The 19,227-nt window shown below is 38.7% G+C and overlaps 1 protein-coding gene across 5 annotated transcripts in view; it reads right to left on the bottom strand.

The window, feature by feature from the left end:
• The window catches only part of SUCLG2 (succinate-CoA ligase GDP-forming subunit beta), a 330,084-nt gene that overhangs the window by 258,828 nt on the left and 52,029 nt on the right, over window positions 1–19,227 (bottom strand). For all 5 annotated transcript variants that reach the window (XM_042929928.1, XM_042929931.1, XM_042929932.1 and 2 more), the window contains exon 4: window positions 19,076–19,217. In XM_042929928.1, the coding sequence (XP_042785862.1) occupies window positions 19,076–19,217 (142 nt within the window). The remainder of the gene's footprint in view (window positions 1–19,075; window positions 19,218–19,227) is intronic.

Below are 19,227 nucleotides of genomic sequence, written 5' to 3' on the forward strand. Positions count from 1 at the left end.
AGAATAAAATCCAAATTACTTACCGACACTTAACAAAAACCTACCTCTCAGATCTCACCCACTGCCCTTCTCTAAACATCAATCTCACTGGTCTGTGTTCAAACTAACAAAGCTGTTCGACTCAGGATCTCGGCCTTATCCGTCACTTCTGCATGGAACACCTTACTCCCCATTCTTCTCACGACTGGTTGCTTCCATCCTTACTTATGGACTTAAAATCATCTCCTCAAAGACTTCCCTGACCATCCTCAGTCCTTCATGACTTGACCACTTGTTTGTTTCTGTCACAGAACTCCTCACAATCTGTAAATTGTTTGCTAATTTGTTTGTTTATTCTCTGTATCCCCACTAACTTCACTTATACAAACTATTTTCTCAGTAAGTTACTGAATATCAATTGAATGTTGCCCAATGGTCCAGGAAGTCTGTTAATCTGATACCCTCCTGGTCTTAGGCGTAAAAGATTTTTATTATTGATAACAGAAAGTGAAAATCAATAAGATAGTAGAGCTACAGATGATGTTTATCAATCACTGATACAGTTTTAAATTAAAAGTTCATAAGGGATTTAAGAGGGAAAAAAAAGTTAGCTGAACTGAAGTTTATAAAAACCAGAGAGAACCACACAAGACTTTTAATTGTATCACTCTTTCCAAATGAACAGTACTCAATATCAAAGTTCTATAACAGTACCCTCCACACACACACACACACACACACACACACACACACACACACACACACACACCTGGGCCACAACCATCACCAAAACTACTCTGGTTAAATCAAAGGAAGCTGAACAAATAAAAAGTTGCTTGGCCTATTATGGACGCACAAGCCTTTCAGCCACAGACGTTAAAAATGAAACAATGAAAGTATCATTCTCTATCATTAGTTGGAGTTCCATACTATTGGCCAAGTGGAAAATCTTAGCAATCCACCTTCTTTAGGGACTTCAACGTTCACCAAAGACCCCTTTAAACTCTAACCCACTGTGAAGTTCAAAGGCAATGAATCATGACAGCGGATGTTTCTATATTGAGAATATCTTTGTGATGTGAAACACAACAGGCTGAAATCCTTGTTCAGCTAATGGGTGCTGCTTGCAGTATTCATTGCAGGGGAAGGGGAGACACCAGGACTCTTGAGAGTTTCGATTAACAACATCAAGCGATCCAAGAGACAGGATGTCAGACAGGCCTCAAGCAGGAAGGGAGGGCTTTGGTGGGTGCCTGTCCAGTCGAGAGTGTTTTGGACTAAACTGTGGGAAGCAAGAGGGTGTGCAGACGTGCATCAGAGTCCCTGGGTGAAGGCAAGCAGCTTCCTCGGCAGGGCTATGGACACTAGAGGCCTTGGTCCCTTGGCTTTGGATGCCGAAGTAAAAGCCTTTGTCTTTTAGAAGAGCTCTATTTTTTTCTGGAATTTGTACAGCATATTATTATACCTATTAAAAGCGCAGCCTCAGAGTCCAGCCTGCCTGGACCTCTTAGGATTCTTCTACAAACGAGATGATGGCTTACCTCCGTAAAATCTTATGAGGATTTTGAGACAAAACAAGCAAAGCACTTAACCGCATTTATTAAACATACATCAAGTTCTCAAGACAATGTTAGCCACTATATGTCCAACCACTTAACACATGCGTCCAATAAATATTTGCTGAGTGCGTGAGTATTCTGAAAGCCTCAGCTTCTGCTGAAGTGTGCTCTTCTGCTTGGGAAGGGGAAAAAAAATCCCAGGTACAAGTAAAACAACATAAATCTGCCTTCTAAGACATCAATTAGGGTGGTAGCTATGAATATCCCAGTCAGAAGGAAAACACTGCATTTTGTAAAAGGGCCCAACGGCATTCTGGCTTACACATCACTCTCAAGAGTTTGGCTGGTGAGTATCTAAACTCCGTAGTCTGTTGAATTCTGACTGGGTACCCAAAAGTTTACCAAGCTACAAAGGAAAAAAAAAACAATCTGGGGTATACTCAAAGTAGTATCTCTTTGAGGGGTTGTCCATAGAATCCTATCACGGAAGGTGGCCACGTACACTTCTTTCGGGCAGCATGCTTCTCTTTCCCGTCAGTAATTACCTAGCTGATTTCTCTGTTGATGGCTTCCACCTTCCTGCCACAGCCCATGGGGCTGCTAGTCCCTAAGTTTTGCCTTCTTCCTACCGAGCTTAAGGACATGGCCCAATGGCAGTAAAGAAAACCTGCTGGGTGTGTGCATCAGAAAAGTCCCTCTTGGCAAGCGTTAACCTAGATGGAAGGTTCTTTAGGCTATCTATTCTCATTGATTTTTCCAATCCATAACCATTTATGGAATGCATACTACATTTCAGGTACCAGGCATGCAAAAATGAATGGGAAACAGCCTTAGCCCTGGAACAGAGGCACAAGCTTTGTCCGACCCAAGTGTTTTATACCCCTGCCCCTGCATTCATCCCTAATAGTGTCAGGAAGGCCTATTCATTGCCTGTTTGTCTTTCACTTAAAAGCTGAGTGAACTAATGGGGTAATACTCAAAGCTGTCATATTCTGTCCTACTGAACAGGCTTCATATTGAAGACAGTTGTAATCAAAAAGTCATCCTTAAAGTTACTCTTCGAGTAAGGTGAGCACACACTTCATTGTTTAAATGGGAGACAGTTTTGAGAGTGAATGGAATTGCTATTAATAACAGTTCTGGAATAACAGATGTATCCACGTCGGTCCCAGGCAAAGTTAATAGAGATAGTCATCTATGCTTAGAGACATGTATGAAAATTTTAGGAAGATAATTCTTGAAACCTCCTGTCTTTGTTTATGGGAACACATATAATCTATTTCTCACATACAAAGCATTGTGTGGGAGGTCAGATCACGACTATCTCATGAAGAGTGTGCTTCTTCTGGGATATAGACCCCTCGGGTTAAATTGCAGCTGCTGCCCCCACCGTGTGCACACACGTGGAGCACAACACTTACTGTAACAGCAAAAACCACGGCAATATGCCAACAACTGCCCTGTTGGTGAGAACATAAATTGGTGTAGCGACGATGGAAAACAGTATAGAGGCTCCTCAAAGAATTAAAAATAGAACTATCCTAGGATCCAGGAATCCCACTTGTGTATAATTGTACGAAGGAAACGAAAACACTAACTTGAAAAGGTATCTGCACCCTGACATTTATTGCAGCATTATTTACAATAGCCAAGACATGAAAACAACCTGAGTGTCTGTCAATGGATGAATAAAGATGTATAACCATACACATTCTCTCTCTCTCTCTCTCTCTCTCTCTCTCTCTCTCTCTCTGGAATACTATTTAGCCATAAAACGGAAGGAAGTCCTGCCATTTGCAACAAAATGGATGGGCTTTGAAGGGATTAGGCTACATGAAATAAGTCAAAACAGAGAAAGACAAATTCCGTATGATCTCACTTATGTGTGGGATCTAAAAAAACAACAAACTTACAGAAAAAAAAAAACCTTACAGAAACAGAGAACAGATTGGTGGTTTCCAGAGGCAAGGGGTGCAGGGTGGGTGAAATAGGTAAAGGGGGTCAAAAGGTACAAACTGCCAGTTATAAAATAAATAAGGGGCACCTGGGTGACTCAGTCAGTTAAGCATCTGACTCCTAATTCCAGCTCAGGTCATGATCTCACAGTCGTGAGACAGAGCCCCGTGACAGGCTCGGTGTTGAGTATGAAGCCTGCTTAACATTCTTTCTCTCCTCCCTCTGCCCCTCTCCCCTGCATGCACTCTCTCTCTCTCTCTAAAATAAAATATAAATACATAAATAATAACTAAATAAGCCACGTGAACATAATGCACAGCACAGTGACTATAGTCAAAAATACTGTACTGTATATTTGGAAGTTGGTAAGAAAGGAGATCTTCAAAGTTCTCTTCACAAGAAAACAAAAAAAGCTTCTAATTATATGTGGTGATAGATGCTAACTAGATTGGTGATAGATGCTAACTAGATTGAATGTAGTGATCATTCCCAATATATACACATATTGAATCATTACGTGAAACTAGTATGTCATGTCAATTATATCTCAATTCAAATATATAAATATATATTATGACAACATCTACCCATGTTTCTTCTGAGCCAGACACTGTAATAAGACCTAGGACATTTCCCCAACCAATCCCATAGTACTGATGCCCCATATTTTACAGATGAGGAAGTGGCATTTAACTCCTACAGGAGTTAAAATGCAGCTAGTAAGGGGGTACAGCAAGGCCTGAAACCAAGGCTGTGGACTCCAGAGTCCACCAACTTAAACACCACCACACACCTCCCAGAAGGTATCCATGAGAGGTGACAGTTAAGCTGGACCAAGATGAATGGGAGATAATAACAATGACAATGATCCCAGCTACCCGCTACTGAGACTCTGCTATCTATACCTTATACACACGTCTTCATTTCACTTTCATAGCTATCCTAGGAAGCAAGTATTATTGCTAAACCCAGGAAGCAAGTATTATTGCTAAACCCATTTTACAGATGGGGAAACTGAGAATTCTACAAGTTAGGTCACTCACCTAGGGTCACACAGCTAGCATGGGGCAGGCTCAGGATATGAATTTAAGACCAACTCCACAGTGATCTCCACTGGGTTAGAAGGTACTCTGGGGAGGAAGGAACATGAACAAAGGCAAGAAAGAAAGCGATGTGACCACACAACAGAAAATAAGCACACAGAGGGAGACAGTGGGGGAGAGACAGATCATGAGTACGTCATGCACAAGCGGCCATGTGAGTTTAACCTGAATCCACTGAGGACGTTAGAGCAGTAAGGAATTCCAAGCAAGAGGAAAGTCATGAAGGGATCTAGATGTTCTCATGTTTACGATGCTCACGTGTAGTTTATTTATAAAGAAAATATACATTTATGTGAAGCTGTTCTTCAGTGCTACATCTAGCACCTGAAGACTGGGAACAGTTGGGAGTTTTGCATATCAAATACTTCCAGCACTGTGATTTCTCCCCTGTTATCCACACCCCATCTGCTTCTTTCTCCCCATACTGAAGTGACTAGTATCTTTGCTCAAATAAAAGCCTTGAAGACAAAAAATATTCTAATACTTGGCCCACATTTAATTTGAGAGAACAACAGACTCACACATCCCTTAGTGTGTTCCAGGTTGAATGAAAGTAAAAACAAAAAAAAAAATACATAATTGAGGTAGCTTGTTTACTCATCTGGTTTTCCTCCTAAGGTAAATCAAGCAATGTTTTTTTTTTAACTTTCTCAATTCATTTCCTGACGTTTTTGTAAGTAACCTAGAAAACTCAAGTGGAGCCTTAGTACGACTTGTGAACATCTGTTAAACACTGCCAACTCCTGTAACAACCACCTTGGGGAATAGCGTAGCATCTTAAAAGCATAATTCCTTAGGTAATATTTATTCTGTTACAGTGTAAAAAAGAACGGTTTTCATTTTCTTTCAAAATTATTCAACTTTTGATTTCATATACCACCATCTCCCTAGAAAATATCAACCAACAGTATATGAGTAATATACTCATTATCAAATCATCTGACGAGCTGCACACTAAATATAGTTTAACATTCGGGTGTTATTTCAAAAGCACTGAGCCTTTTTTTCATCTGCTGTTGATGTTTTTAATAACTATTATTATATTCCTTTTATTACACTTCGGAACACGCACTCAGATTGGGTCAAAAAAGAAGGAAAAGAAGAAGGAAGGGAATTGGGTGAGTGCCTCACTTGTAGAAGGCATTTGCGTGTTTTTATCAGAATCGTTCCATGAAGTACGCATTATCATCCTCAATGTTCTAGTCAAGTCAGTTGTGGCTGAAGTAATCAAAACACAGCCGGAGGGAGAGGTCTGTTCTCACTGTACAGTCCACGTTCAGCCTAAGCCAGGACGCAGAGAGACCCATTTCCTCCAAATTCTAAATGCTACAGAGAATACTACATTATCACCACACCCACTTGCTCCTCTTCCTGAGTGTGCCTTGAGACAACCTCCCAGTCTCTCTTGTTCACTGTGATCAGCTGAGGAGCTTCAGCCATGAGAGTGTGAGCTGAAGCGATGTGGCCCCATGCAAAATGTCCACAGGTAATCCTCCGTGCTCTCTTCACCTGTTAAGTGGTTGGGATGAACACAACTGCCAGGTCACGTTTGGGAGCCATGTGTTGAAGGGGGCAGAGTGGAACGACAGGAAGCTCGATCTGTGAGTCGGCACTTGGAGGCAGACTAAGAACACCACACCGGGCTTCTAAGTGACTAAGAAATACCTCTTTAGGAGCTCCTGGTGGCTCAGGCGGCTAAGCGTCCAACTCCTGATTTCAGCTCAGGTCATGATCTCGCAGTGCGGTTCATGAGATCGACCCCCACATCGGGCTCCACACTGATGGTGCAGAGGCCGTCTGGGATTCCCTCTCTGCCCCTCCCCACTCGTTCTCTCTCTCTCTCTCTCAAAACTAAATAAATAAACTTAAAACAACTGAAATACTTCTTTATTATATTAAGCTACTGGGAATTTGGTAGTTTATGTATTGTAAGACTAGCATTACCTAATATGCCAAAACAAGAAAAAAAATCTAAATGAGTCATGATAAGAAATAACATAGCCAAGGGGTGCCTGGGTGGCTCAGTCAGTTGGGCGTCTGACTTCAGCTCAGGTCATGATCTCACAGTTTGTGGGTTCAAGCCCCGCATCAGGCTCTGTGCTGACAGCTGGGAGCCTGGAGCCTGCTTCAGATTCTATGTCTCCCTCTCTCTCTTCCTGCCCCTCCCCCACTCACACTCTGTCTCTCTCTCAAAAAATAAACAAACATTAAAAACGTTTAAAAAAAGAAATAACATAGTCAAACTGGAATTACCATACAACCATTAAAACAGTGTTTTTGAAAAAAAATTAATATTTGGGTAATGCTTAATTTATGATGCAAAATTTGTAAAGCAGAATTACAAGCCTATATGCATTATATTTTCCCCAAATTTACAAACAAAGATTGCCTCTCAATTATGTTTATGTACATATGTGCACAGGAATTAATGTTGCTGACTGACTGGATGAATGAATGCATAAGAAAAATGGAGGGAAATATGTTCATGTTAAGGAAGGGAATTCCCTCTGGATAATGAGATTTGAGGAGGTTTCCACTTCGTTGTACTTTTCTGTGTTTTTTTAAATCGAAATAATAAAGCATGTTACTTTCATAATCAGAAGAGACCTGTCTGTTTACATTTAAGAGTTCATTAAAAAGGCCACTCTATCTGGACAGTTAATACAGAGCTACTCCCTATGCCCACCTAGCCCAGGCAAAGTTGTTCTACATTTACAACCCCATAAGCTACCCTCTGGTGACTTAAAAGACCCCAGGGAGCAACAGTTCACAGGAAAGTCCTGGAAAATTAGACCATGTGGCAACATAACTTCTTTGTTTACTCACAATGAGGTAGCTCTAAAACACAAGTTGATAAATAAACTGCATTAATGACACACTGAGAAAACAGAAAGTAAAATTATGTCAGTTACCGTGGATACACAATCACGGGCATGTGGAGATCTGGTGATATTCAGAACCAGTCCCTAAAGGAAAACGTCTCCCTCTGGTTTAAATGAAGATTACATGAATGCTTACTGAATGCTCAGCATGATGCCAGGCACATAGCAAGAGGCCAAAGGTTAATGTCACCACTACAATTTTTATTGGTTAAAATGTGAGAAGAATAATTAATCCTTGCTTTAGTATACCACTGAAATTCAAGTTAAGACATTTACTTTCAAAGTGCTGTTCTCATTAGTTTCTAAGGAAACTGAGAGGAAGTTACATGTGCACTTCCCTAAAGCCTGCCTGCCTACAACCTGCCTTGATCTTGTCCTGACTCTATAGGTCCCCTGCCATTTCTATCAGTGAACACCAGAGGACAATTAGGAAAAAGAAGCGAAAATTCTAGAGAGAATTCTAAGGAGAGAGAGAAATTCTAAGATGACCAGAGAAGCCCATGCATATCTGCAGATTCAGGAAGAATAGAAAGGAACATTTTATAAAATGGGGGATCTCTTTGGAAAATATGTACCATATAAAATATTAAAAGACACAACTTGTTGAAGGGGATCCACTCATAAAGACAGTTAAGGAAAGCCTTTAAAGTCAATCAAGGTGTTTCTTTAAGGATCATTTGGAAGTAAACATGAGCAAGTGAAAATTTTCTAAGTAAAAATATTTATTGAGCATTTACTATGTCTCAGGACCTATGCTAAGCACTTTTTGTTGTCTGGATGAGTCAGAGTTCTCAGCGGAAAGCAATGAAAATTAACTCTAGTTGAAATAAGCATAAAGTAAATTACAGGAGATATTAGGAAGGTGCACAAAGGAGGTGAGAAAATCAGGCTCAAAAAATAGAAAGGCATCAAAAGACATCAAAACAGCCAGGAACACATCTCATCACAGAAACCATCTATCTCGTGAAGGCACCACCATTACTCCTAGAAAGCAAACACTGCTCCAACTCTGATGGGCCACACTTGCCAGGACTCTTCCTTCTTTGCCCTGATTCCAGATTCAAAATAATGAAAGGCTGATACAAAAGTAAAATTAAGATTTAATACACAGAAATCAAGGCTATCCTCAACTGTCTTTATAAGACAATCATGACCATCATTTCAACACACAGGATGTAAAATCTTTTGCAAGATCCTAACCACATAAGGTGATAGGACAAAGCCACAAAATCGAGGAGGTTTGCCATGAATTTAACTGCCTACAGTGTTAATAGTATACGTCAATCAGTAGTCAATGGGCAGCAGTTTCCTTTTTACATAAAATACAATTCCTTAATGCTGTAATTCACCAAGCTTTATAGGATGTGATTATATAAAACTCAGAGAATAAGTTATCATATTGACAAATGGAAACATGTTGTAGCTGAAAGCAATCCAAAGCTATTCAAGTTCAATAAAAGCTCCTTATCTCCATTTTAGGATGCATGTCATTAGCTCAGAGAAGATTAATTTTTCCATTCATATTTCAATTTCTTTCCTGGCAAAAAATAAAACTGTGAGTTTCTGAATTATACTCTTCTTGCTTAATCAAATGTTGAGAGTCTCACATCAACATGACTGGAAAAATTAATAAATTATGGAGATTCCTAAAACTAAAAGGTAGTTTCACCTATAGTTATATGCAAATACTCCTTTAAGACAGGGTTTTGATTTACATGAGAGACATATTCTTTCATTCACCTTTAAAGAGAACTGAAAGGCAACATAAAGATTAGCTATGCATACAGTAGGTATTCTGTAATTAACTATTGATTGTATACATTAAATTTAACAACAGAGGAAAGCATAACTACTAAACCTTCTGAGAAAATTGTATGCAAGAGACACAATGCCCTCCTTAAAGTATGATTACAAAAGGTGGTTCATACATACTGCTTCAGAAATGAATATTATCCACATATTAAAAACTTAATTCACCAAACCAAATTTACTCTCTCAATCAGACATAAGTCTACTTTCTACACAAGAAAATGAGGCTTTCACTCAATATGTTATCATTATGAATTGTGTTTCACAAAAAAAAAGGTTTGCATTACCCATTTCAAACAAATGTTCAAATGAACAAGCCTTCCATAACTATATGGCAAATGTTCTTTTGCCCAAAGAGATACAACAAAATGAATCATTAAGAAAATGTCTGCAGATTACAGTTTCTATAAATTGTGCCTTAGAACCTGCCACATCGTTTTAATTCAATCTTCTAATTTTATTAATATGCATTTTCCATCTTAAACATGCTGACTCACACACAAAAATCTCCCAAGAATATCATCATTAGGTTAGCAAAGAGGAAAAACGTTTGGGGAGGAGATTAAATCTAATCTGGCTGGTAGAAATCCTATCTTTGTCATTTATTAGCTATACAACTTTGGCAAGTTTTTAACCTTACTCTACCTGTTTCTTTGCTTAACAAAGTAACAACACAGCACTAAAAACGGCAACATTTGGGGAAGGAAGGGAAGATGGTGGTGGAGTAGGAAGTTTCCAGGTTCACCTCCTCCTATGATTACAACTAGATAACTATCATATCATCCTAAATACTCCCCAACTCTAAGGAATAGCAAAACGAACTCCACAACTGAGGGTACAGGGGAGACTACATCAAGGAGGATGGGAAGAGTGGAGACAGCTTGGGAGAGAAACCGATTGTGGCCATTATTCCAGTGGAGGGAAAGCCACAGTAACAGAAAGGGCCAAGAGACAGACTAGCACATTGGAGAATCCACAGGGAGGGTGAATGCCGGCAGCAATTGGCTTAGAGGGCCATGGGTTCTTGCAGCCAGCGGTGCTTGAAGTCTGGAATTTTGAAGGTCAGCATGCTCGGTTCTGGGGGAGCTCAGAGGACATTGGAGTTGCTCATGGAGAAAAGGCAGGGCAAATACCCCATAGACATACAGCATGGAAACAGCCATCTGAAGAGCACCTGGGGCTTCCACATCTTGGAGTATGTCCCAGAGGGGTAGAACCTGTGAAGAAACCCCTCCAGGAACAGAGGAACTGGGGGAAACCATCTCCCTCCACCATCCCTCAGTATAAGCACAGGGCCACCTGTGGGAACCAGCACAGCTCAGACACTTACTACCTAGCTTGCTTACACCAAGCCCCGCCCCACCACATCCTGGTGGAACCGCCCTTCCCAGTCCTCCTTCCTGATAAGAGTAGTCCAAACTCCTGTCCACAACACATCTCCCAACCAAAGAGGTTTGTGGAGCCTTGGTTCCAGTGGCAGCAGCAAGAGGTCTCATTTCACAAGCAGATCAGAGCACGTCTAGTTAAAACAAGCCACATTTAAGCCAAGGATCCAACACTGTCCACATCAGGCAAACAGGCCCTTTGTAAACAACTGGACTAGAGGATAAAGTGGCTGGAACAAAATAGCACAGCATGCACAGCACACACTGGAGACACTCCCAGAAGCATCAACCTTTGGGAACAAGAGACGTGACATGGCAGGGCGCTACAGGTTCTCGTCTTCATAAGGCCATTACCCTCAAGAACAGGAGATGTAGCTGACTTTCCTAACACACACAGAAAGAGGCATACAAACTTAGAGGAAATAAGAAGACAGAGAAATTTATCCCAAAAGAAAGACTGGGACAAGGCCATGGGCGGAGATTTAAGCAAAACATATAGAAATAAGAGTGATCATATGTACACTCATTAGACTTGAGAAAATTGTAGAAGACATAAATGAGGGCCTTAACACATAGAGAAGGAAAAACAACAGAGATAAAGGGTGAAAAGTAAATGCAGCGAGAAACACACCTGAAGGAATGAACAGTAGGATAGAAGAATCAGAGGAATGAATTAGTGACCTAGGAGACAGACTTATGGAATGTAACCGAGCTGAATAAAAGAGAGAAAAAAGAATTATGCAAAACAAGAATAGACTTAGGGAACCCAGGGACACCATTAAACATAGTAATATTCATATTACAGGAGTCCCAAAAGAAGAAAGAGAAAAGGGGGCAGAAAATTTATATGAAGAAATAATAGCTGAAAACTTCCCTAATCTGGGGGAGGAAACAGATATCCAGATCCAGGAGGCACAAAGAACTTCCATCAAAATCAACAAAAGCAGATCCACACCAGGACACATAATAACTGAAAAACATATGATGAAAAAGAAAAGATTTTAAAAGCAACAAGACCAAAGAAGGCATTAACTTTCAAGGGAAAACCCATAAGGATAGTAGGAGATTTTTCAAGCAAAAACTTTCTAAGCTAGAAGGCAGTGGCATGGTACATTCAAAGTGCTGAAAGGCAAAAATGTGCAGCCAAGAATATTCTATCCAGCAAGGCTATCATTCAGAACAGGAAGAGAGGTAAAGAATTTCTCAGATAAAACTTAAAGGAGTTCATAACCACTAAACCATCCCTACAAGAAATATTAAAGGGGACTGAGTGGAAAGGAGAGACAGAAGTGATAGTATAAAGGTAGGAAACACAAAAGGAGTAAAAATGAGTATTTCTGTAAAAACATCAGTCAAAAATTTAACAAAATAAAGGGATATAAAATATGACACCATATACTTAAAATGTAGAGAGGAGAGGAGTAAAGAATGGGTTCAAACTTAAAGGACCATCAACTTAATCGAGAATGCTATATGCAGAAGAGGTTATATAAAAACCTAATGGCAACCATATATCAAAAACCACTAATAAATATGCAAAGAATAAAGACAAAAAATCAAAATATATCACTAAAGAAAATCAGTAAAACATGAAAGAGAGAAAAACAAGAAAAGATCAGAGAAAATCTTCAGAAACAGACATCAAAACAAATAATAAAATGACAATAAAAACATACCTACCAGTAATTACTTTGAGTGTAAATGGACTAAACATGTCAATCAAAAGACACAGGGTGACAGAATAGATAAAAAAATAATAATAATACGACCTGTGGATCTGCTGCCCACGAGACTCATTTTAGACCTAAAGACAAGTGCAGATTCAAGGTGAGGAGACAGAGAAACATCTATCATGCAAATGGAAGTCAAAAGAAAGTCAGAATAGCGATACCTATATCAGACAAAATAGACTTTAAAACAAAGGCTGTAACAAAAGACAAAGAAGGACACTATATAATAATAAAGGAGACAATCCAACAAGAAAATATAACAATTATAAATTTTTATGCACCCAACAGAGTAGCACCCAAAGACATAAGACAGTTAATAACTAATTCATAATAATACAATAATAGTAGGGGACTTTAACGCCCCACTTACATCAATGGACAGATCATCAAGACAGAAATCCTATCAACAAGGAAACAATGGTTTTGAATGACACCCTGGAACAGATGGATTTAATAGATATATTCAGAACATTCCATTCTAAAACAGCATAATGCACATTCTTTTCAAGTGCATATGTAACATTCTCTAGAACAGATCTCATGTTAGCCCAGAAAACAAGCCTCAACAAATTCAAGATCAAAGTCATAGTATGCATCTTTTCTGACCACAACGTTTTAACATTAGAAGTAAATCACAAGAAAAAATCTAGAAAGACCACAAATACATGGAGGTTAAATAACACACTACTAAACAATGAATGGGTCAAAAGGAAATCAAAGTTCATAAAAAAGTACATGGGAACAAATGAAAATGAAAATGTTAACAGTCCAAAACCTTTGGGATACAGCAAAAGTGGTTCTAAAAAAGAAGTTTATACCAATCCAGGCCTACTCAAAAGCAAGAAAAACATTAAATAAGCAAACTAACCTTACACCTTAAAGGAGCCAATAAAAGAACAACAAACAAAACCCAAAACCACAAGGAAGGAAATAATAATGATTAGAGCAGAAATAAATGGTATAGAAACTAAGAAAAAAAACAGAACAGATCAATGAAACCAGGAACTACTTCTTTGAAAAGATCAAAAAAATTGATAAACCACTAGCCAAATTCATCAAAAACAAAAAAAGAGAAAGAACTCAAAGTCACAAATGAAAGAGGAGAAATAACAACCAACACAAAAGAAACACAAAGTATTGTAAGGGAATATTATGAAAAATTGCAGGCCAACATTGGACAACCTAGAAGAGAAGGATAAATTTCGAGTAACATATAACCTACCAAAATTGAAACAGGAAGAAATAGAGAATTTGAACAGACCAATAACCAGCATAGAAATAGAATCAGAAATCAAAATAAAAACGCAACAAGCGAAAGTCCAGGACTAGATGGCTTCACAGACAAATTCTATCTAAGAGTTAAAGAAGAGTTAATACCTATTCTTCTCAAACTTTTCTTAAAAACAGAACACTTCCAAATTAATTGTAATAGGCCAGCACTGTCCTGACACCAAACCAGATAAAGTCACCACCACAAAAGAGAACTACAGGCCAAAAGCCCTGATCAACATAGATGCAAAAATCCTCAATAGAATACTAACTGAATTCAACAATACACTAACAAAATCACAACAATCAAGTGGTATTTATTCCTAGGTTGCAAGGGGGTTTCAACATTTGCAAATCAATCAATGCGATATACCCTATCAACAAGAGAAAGGAGACAAACCGTATGATCATTTCAACAGATGCAAAAAAGCATTTGACAAAGTACAACATTCATTCATGATATAAACCCTCAACAAAGAAGGTTTAGAGGGAACATAATAAAAGCCGTATGTGAAAAACCCACAGCTATCATCATCAATGGGAGAAAACTGAGAACTTTTCCCCTAAGGTCAGGAACAAGACAAGGACATCCACTGTCACCACTTTTATTGAACACAGTACTAGAAGTCGTAGCCACAGCAATCAGACAACAAAAAGAAATCAAAGGCATCCATATCAGTAAGGAAGAAGTAAAATCTTTCACGATTTACAGATGACATGATACTATATATAGAAAGAAAATCTAAACAACTCCACCAAAAAAACTGCCAGAACTGATCCATGAATTCAATAAATTTGCAGGACACAAAATCAATGTAAATAAATCTGTTGCATTTTGGGGCACCTAGGTGGCTCAGTCGGTTGAGCATCTGACTCTTGGCTCAGGTCATGATCTAATGGTTTGTGAGATCCATGCAGAAGGAGAAATTAAGAAAACAATACCATTTATATAACTGCACCAAAAATAATGAGATACCTAGGAATAAAACTAACCAAAAAGGTGAAAGACCTGTACTTTGAAAACACTGATGAAAGTAACTGAAGAGGACACAAAGAAACAGAAAGACATTTCATGCTCATGGATTAGAAAAACAAATATCGTTAAAATATCTATACTACCCAAAGCAATTGACAGAGTCAATGCAACCCCTATCAAAATACCATCAGCATTTTTCACAGAACCAGAACAAACAGTCCTAAAATTTGTATGGCACCACAAAAGTGGTGCCAAAAGCAATCCAAATAGCCAAAGCAATCTTAAAAAAGCAAAGCCAAGCTGGAGGCATCACAATTCCAGACTTCAAGTTATATTATACAGCTACAGTAATCCAAACAGTATGGTACTGGCACAAAAACAGATACATAGAGCAATAAAACAGAATAGAAAACCCAGAAATAAACTCACAACCACATGGTCAATTAATCTTTGACAAAGCAGGAAAGAATATTCAATGGGAAAAGAGCAGTCTCTTTAACAAATGGTGTTGCGAAAACTGGAGAGTAACATGCAAAAGAATGAAACTGGATGACTTTCTTACATCACACACAAAAATAGATTCAAAATGGATTAAAAACCTAAATTTGAGACAAGAATCCAAGACAAGAACACGGGCAGGAACTTCGTGACATCAGCTGTAGCAACTTCTTTCTATATATGTCTTCTGAGGCAAGGGAAACAAAAGCAAAAATGAACTATTGGGACCTCATCAAAATAAAAAAAACTTCTGCAAAGTGAAGGAAACAATCAACAACACTAAAAGGCAACCAATGAAATGGGAGAAGATATCTGCAAATGACATATCTGATAAAGGGTTAGTAGCCAAAATATACAAAGAACTTATTCAACACTAAAAAAACTGCACAAAAAATCCAATTAAAAAATGGGCAAAAGACATGAGTAGACATTCTTCCAAAGACATACAGACAGCCAAAAGACACATAAAAAGATGTTCATCATCATTTAGTATTAAGGAAATATAAATCAAAACTCTAATGAGATATCACCTCACAACTGTCAGAATGGCTAAACTCAACACACAAGAAACAAAAGGTGTTGGCAAGGATGTGGAGAAAAAAGAACACTCATGCACCGTTGGTGGGAATACAAACTAGTGAGGCTACTGTGGAAAATGGTGTGGAGGTTCCTCGAAACGTTAGATTCAATTGAAATAGAAACTTAAAGAGAAAAAAAAAAAAAGATGATCTGGAGGAATCTCAGATGGGTAAGTAGGAGGAGGTAAGAAAAAGAGAAGGTTTGGAGCAACCTCCAGAGGTGACAAATTCCATTTGGGCCAAGAAAGATGGAGGCACCCACAACGAAATGGCCAACAGGAGCCAGGAATGTGGGTTCAGACACAAAGAAAGAGCTTTACAATCCATATGGAGATTCCTGGAAATCAAAGGCATGACTAACACCAACACTTATTTGCAAAGTATTTTATATGTGTCATTGTATTTCAAATACAGCCAAATATGAATAAAATAGAAAGGTAATAAGCAAATGCATTTCAGTCATTTACAAATTTTTCAAATTAAAATATGAAGTCTTGACACAGGATCAAGAAACTACTGATCACACGTCTCTTATCTGTCTATGAATGTGAATCACGACAGCGGTGAATTCCTTGGAATCATATGCTGCTGCTGCTGATGATGATAGTGACAAACTCTTATATAGCACTTACTATGTTAAGCATATTACCCTTTTCTGTAATTTTTCTCCATTAAAATATCCTAATTGTCGGGGCAGGCAGAAAAATGCATGTGTAGTCCAGCTTTAACCTTAACCTCAAATCTACTTAGTAAAACTTGTGCCATTGATTCTTGTCTACCTTGTAGCAACAATCAGGTAAACGCAGTGAAGTTTTGCCAGATTCTTCTTGTTTTGCTCTCTCTAGCCAACCTCAGTGACTTTTATATTTACAATCAATTTGTTACACTTTTAACTAACTAGAGTTGGTACCATCTCTTCTTCCAATACTATAAATATTCCCTCTGATCAAAACTGTCTATTATACAACAAAAGCCAGAGGAGACCCTCCTTCCTCCAAAACTCCTCCCTGAGTAAGAGAAGGATTATTCATTCATTCAGCAAATGAGAGGCTTGGACTTGTTCTCTAAATTCCCTTTTAGCTCTAAATAGGATCAGAGAAGCACTCCCATGGCCACATCACTTAAATGAATTATCACAGGTTTGCACAGGCCCAGGTACAGACACAGCTGGGTCATTCTCAATCCTTTAATCCAGTATGATTTTCCTAAAACCACTCCTCAAGAAACAAAATGGCTTTTTGAAAAGTTTATTTTAATTTTCTTAATTTTACTTTTATTTAAACTTGCTTTATTGTCTCTTTCCCTGCTTTCACCCTGGGCCCAGCATATGAAGGGCACCTCGTTAATTCCTGAAGAGCAAAAACTCTGTCTTACAAACACAGTAGAGAATGCCCAACCATAAAGTGGCAGCTATATAAATGTTTATAAAACTAATCTGTGACTAAGAAGCCGCTTAGCTCAGTAAGCCAAAATCTCCACTGAAAATCTGAAAGGTAAGCCCTCCCTGCTATGCTATACCTAAGTGGGGAGGGAGTAGTAATCAGCTGGCTTCCAGAATTCCCTTAAGAAGAATCCTTGGACCTGGAATACTAGTATGTCAGCACATTTGCAGAAATAATGGGGAAAATGAAGACCAAAGACCGACTTGAACTTTACATTTCTTTGTTCTCATTATCCATTCCCCAAACCACAGGAGTATAAAACAAAAATGATCCTTTCATGTAAAAAGGTTGGAATACTAACCTTTACTGAGTCTATTCCCACACTGCACAGTGGAGCTCTCATCCTCGTGTAGGCCGAATTTTACCTTTTTTTTTCACCATGAAAACCAATTTTGATAGTTTTTGAAAATGAAACCAATTTCCATTTCTTAAACTATAAGTCACTCTCAATTTCTACACTTAGCATCTGAAAATTACAAATTAATTTCCTTCTAGAATGTAAGTTTTAAAAAGAAAGAGGGCTTGCTTATCTTCCACAGCTGTATCCACGGTGCCTAATACATGTGGCTGACAATCAATAAATACTTGTTGAAGGAAAGAATAAACATACATTTCAACTGACATAACATAGAAAGCATCTGGCAAATAAGCATCTGGGGGAACTCTGTAAGGGAGATAAAAGAACAATTACTACCTGAAGTACCTCACCACTTACTCTTAAAAGAGCATAGAAAATTGGGAAATTGAAATGTGGAGCCTGCTTCTATCTTGCACTCTCAAACTTGTTTGCTACGGCTGCCTGGCAAGGACAGTTAGCAGATGCTCTATTCTTTCTGGTGGGAAACAATTGCTCTCCAAGCCTGAAGACAAAGAATACACATGTACATCCTTCTAGTGTCCAGATCTAGGCTGACTGACACCACAGCCACCAGCCCCACATGTTTATCAAGTATCTGAAATGTGGCTTGTGTGAAACGAAATGGGCTGGAATGTCAGATACAAACCAGATTTCTAAAGATGAGGACAAAAACTGGACGTACACTGTCCCATTGATAATTGTTTTACGTTAATTACATGTTGAAATGATAGCAGTTTGGACATATTGGGGTAAACAAAATATATTAGTAAAACTAATTTCACCGATTTCTTGTTACTTTTCTTAATACAGAAAATTTTGAAATATTTAAGTGGCTCACATTATATTTCTATTGGACAGTGCTAATCCAGACTGACAGTAAGAGAGTCTGTATGCTACCAGAAGGAATATGCATGGAAAAACAGCAGGATCTGGTTCCTAATTTCACAATCTATAATTACGGAGATTAGATTTTCTACCACAAACCAATGTATAGTCTCCCTTGAAGGCGCACACCAGCATTAGGAGATAACACATTAGCCTTAATAGATAATGAGGAAACTGAGCCACAAAAAGAAGGCACTTATACAGCGTTACAGAGCTGATAAATGGGAGGGCAAAACCCTGACCCAAACTCAGCATGTCCAAATGCATGTCCTTCCCCTTCCTCTCCTCCACTCAGAGAACTTTCCCTACTAGAGGCTTAAAAAGGATGCCAACCATCTTTCCTGCCTTACCCTGCTGTGGGTTTCTCTTTGATACTCTACACCCTTATTTCTCCCAGCCACTAACCCAAAGAAAAGAGAACTATGTGACAATATGGCTGAATATTTTGGAAAAATTACCAGAGTGACATCCCATATGCTGCTATCTCGTGAAGAAAAGAATCAAGGTCTCCTAATTGGGCTCTTTTGCCTTTGCGATTCAAAAGCTTTCCACTGTATCGGCACCGTTCGTATAACACGCTACATAGAAATTTACCTACTGGGACACCGCTACCTGTGAGGTCACTAATTTGGGCAAGTGCATTTCACCTGTTGTGAATTAGCTTACTTAGTCTCTTAGCAGCCTCCAGAGCTTCGTTGGCACTGTCTGCTACAAAGAATCTTTGAACTTTCACTCCATTGTCAGACATCAGTTTCTTGCTCTGGTATTCCTGCAGGTTCAGCCATCTTCGGGGGGTTAACTGCACTGCCTAGAGAGAT

This window comes from Panthera leo, chromosome A2 (assembly GCF_018350215.1).
Source record: "Panthera leo isolate Ple1 chromosome A2, P.leo_Ple1_pat1.1, whole genome shotgun sequence".
NCBI lineage: Eukaryota > Metazoa > Chordata > Mammalia > Carnivora > Felidae > Panthera > Panthera leo.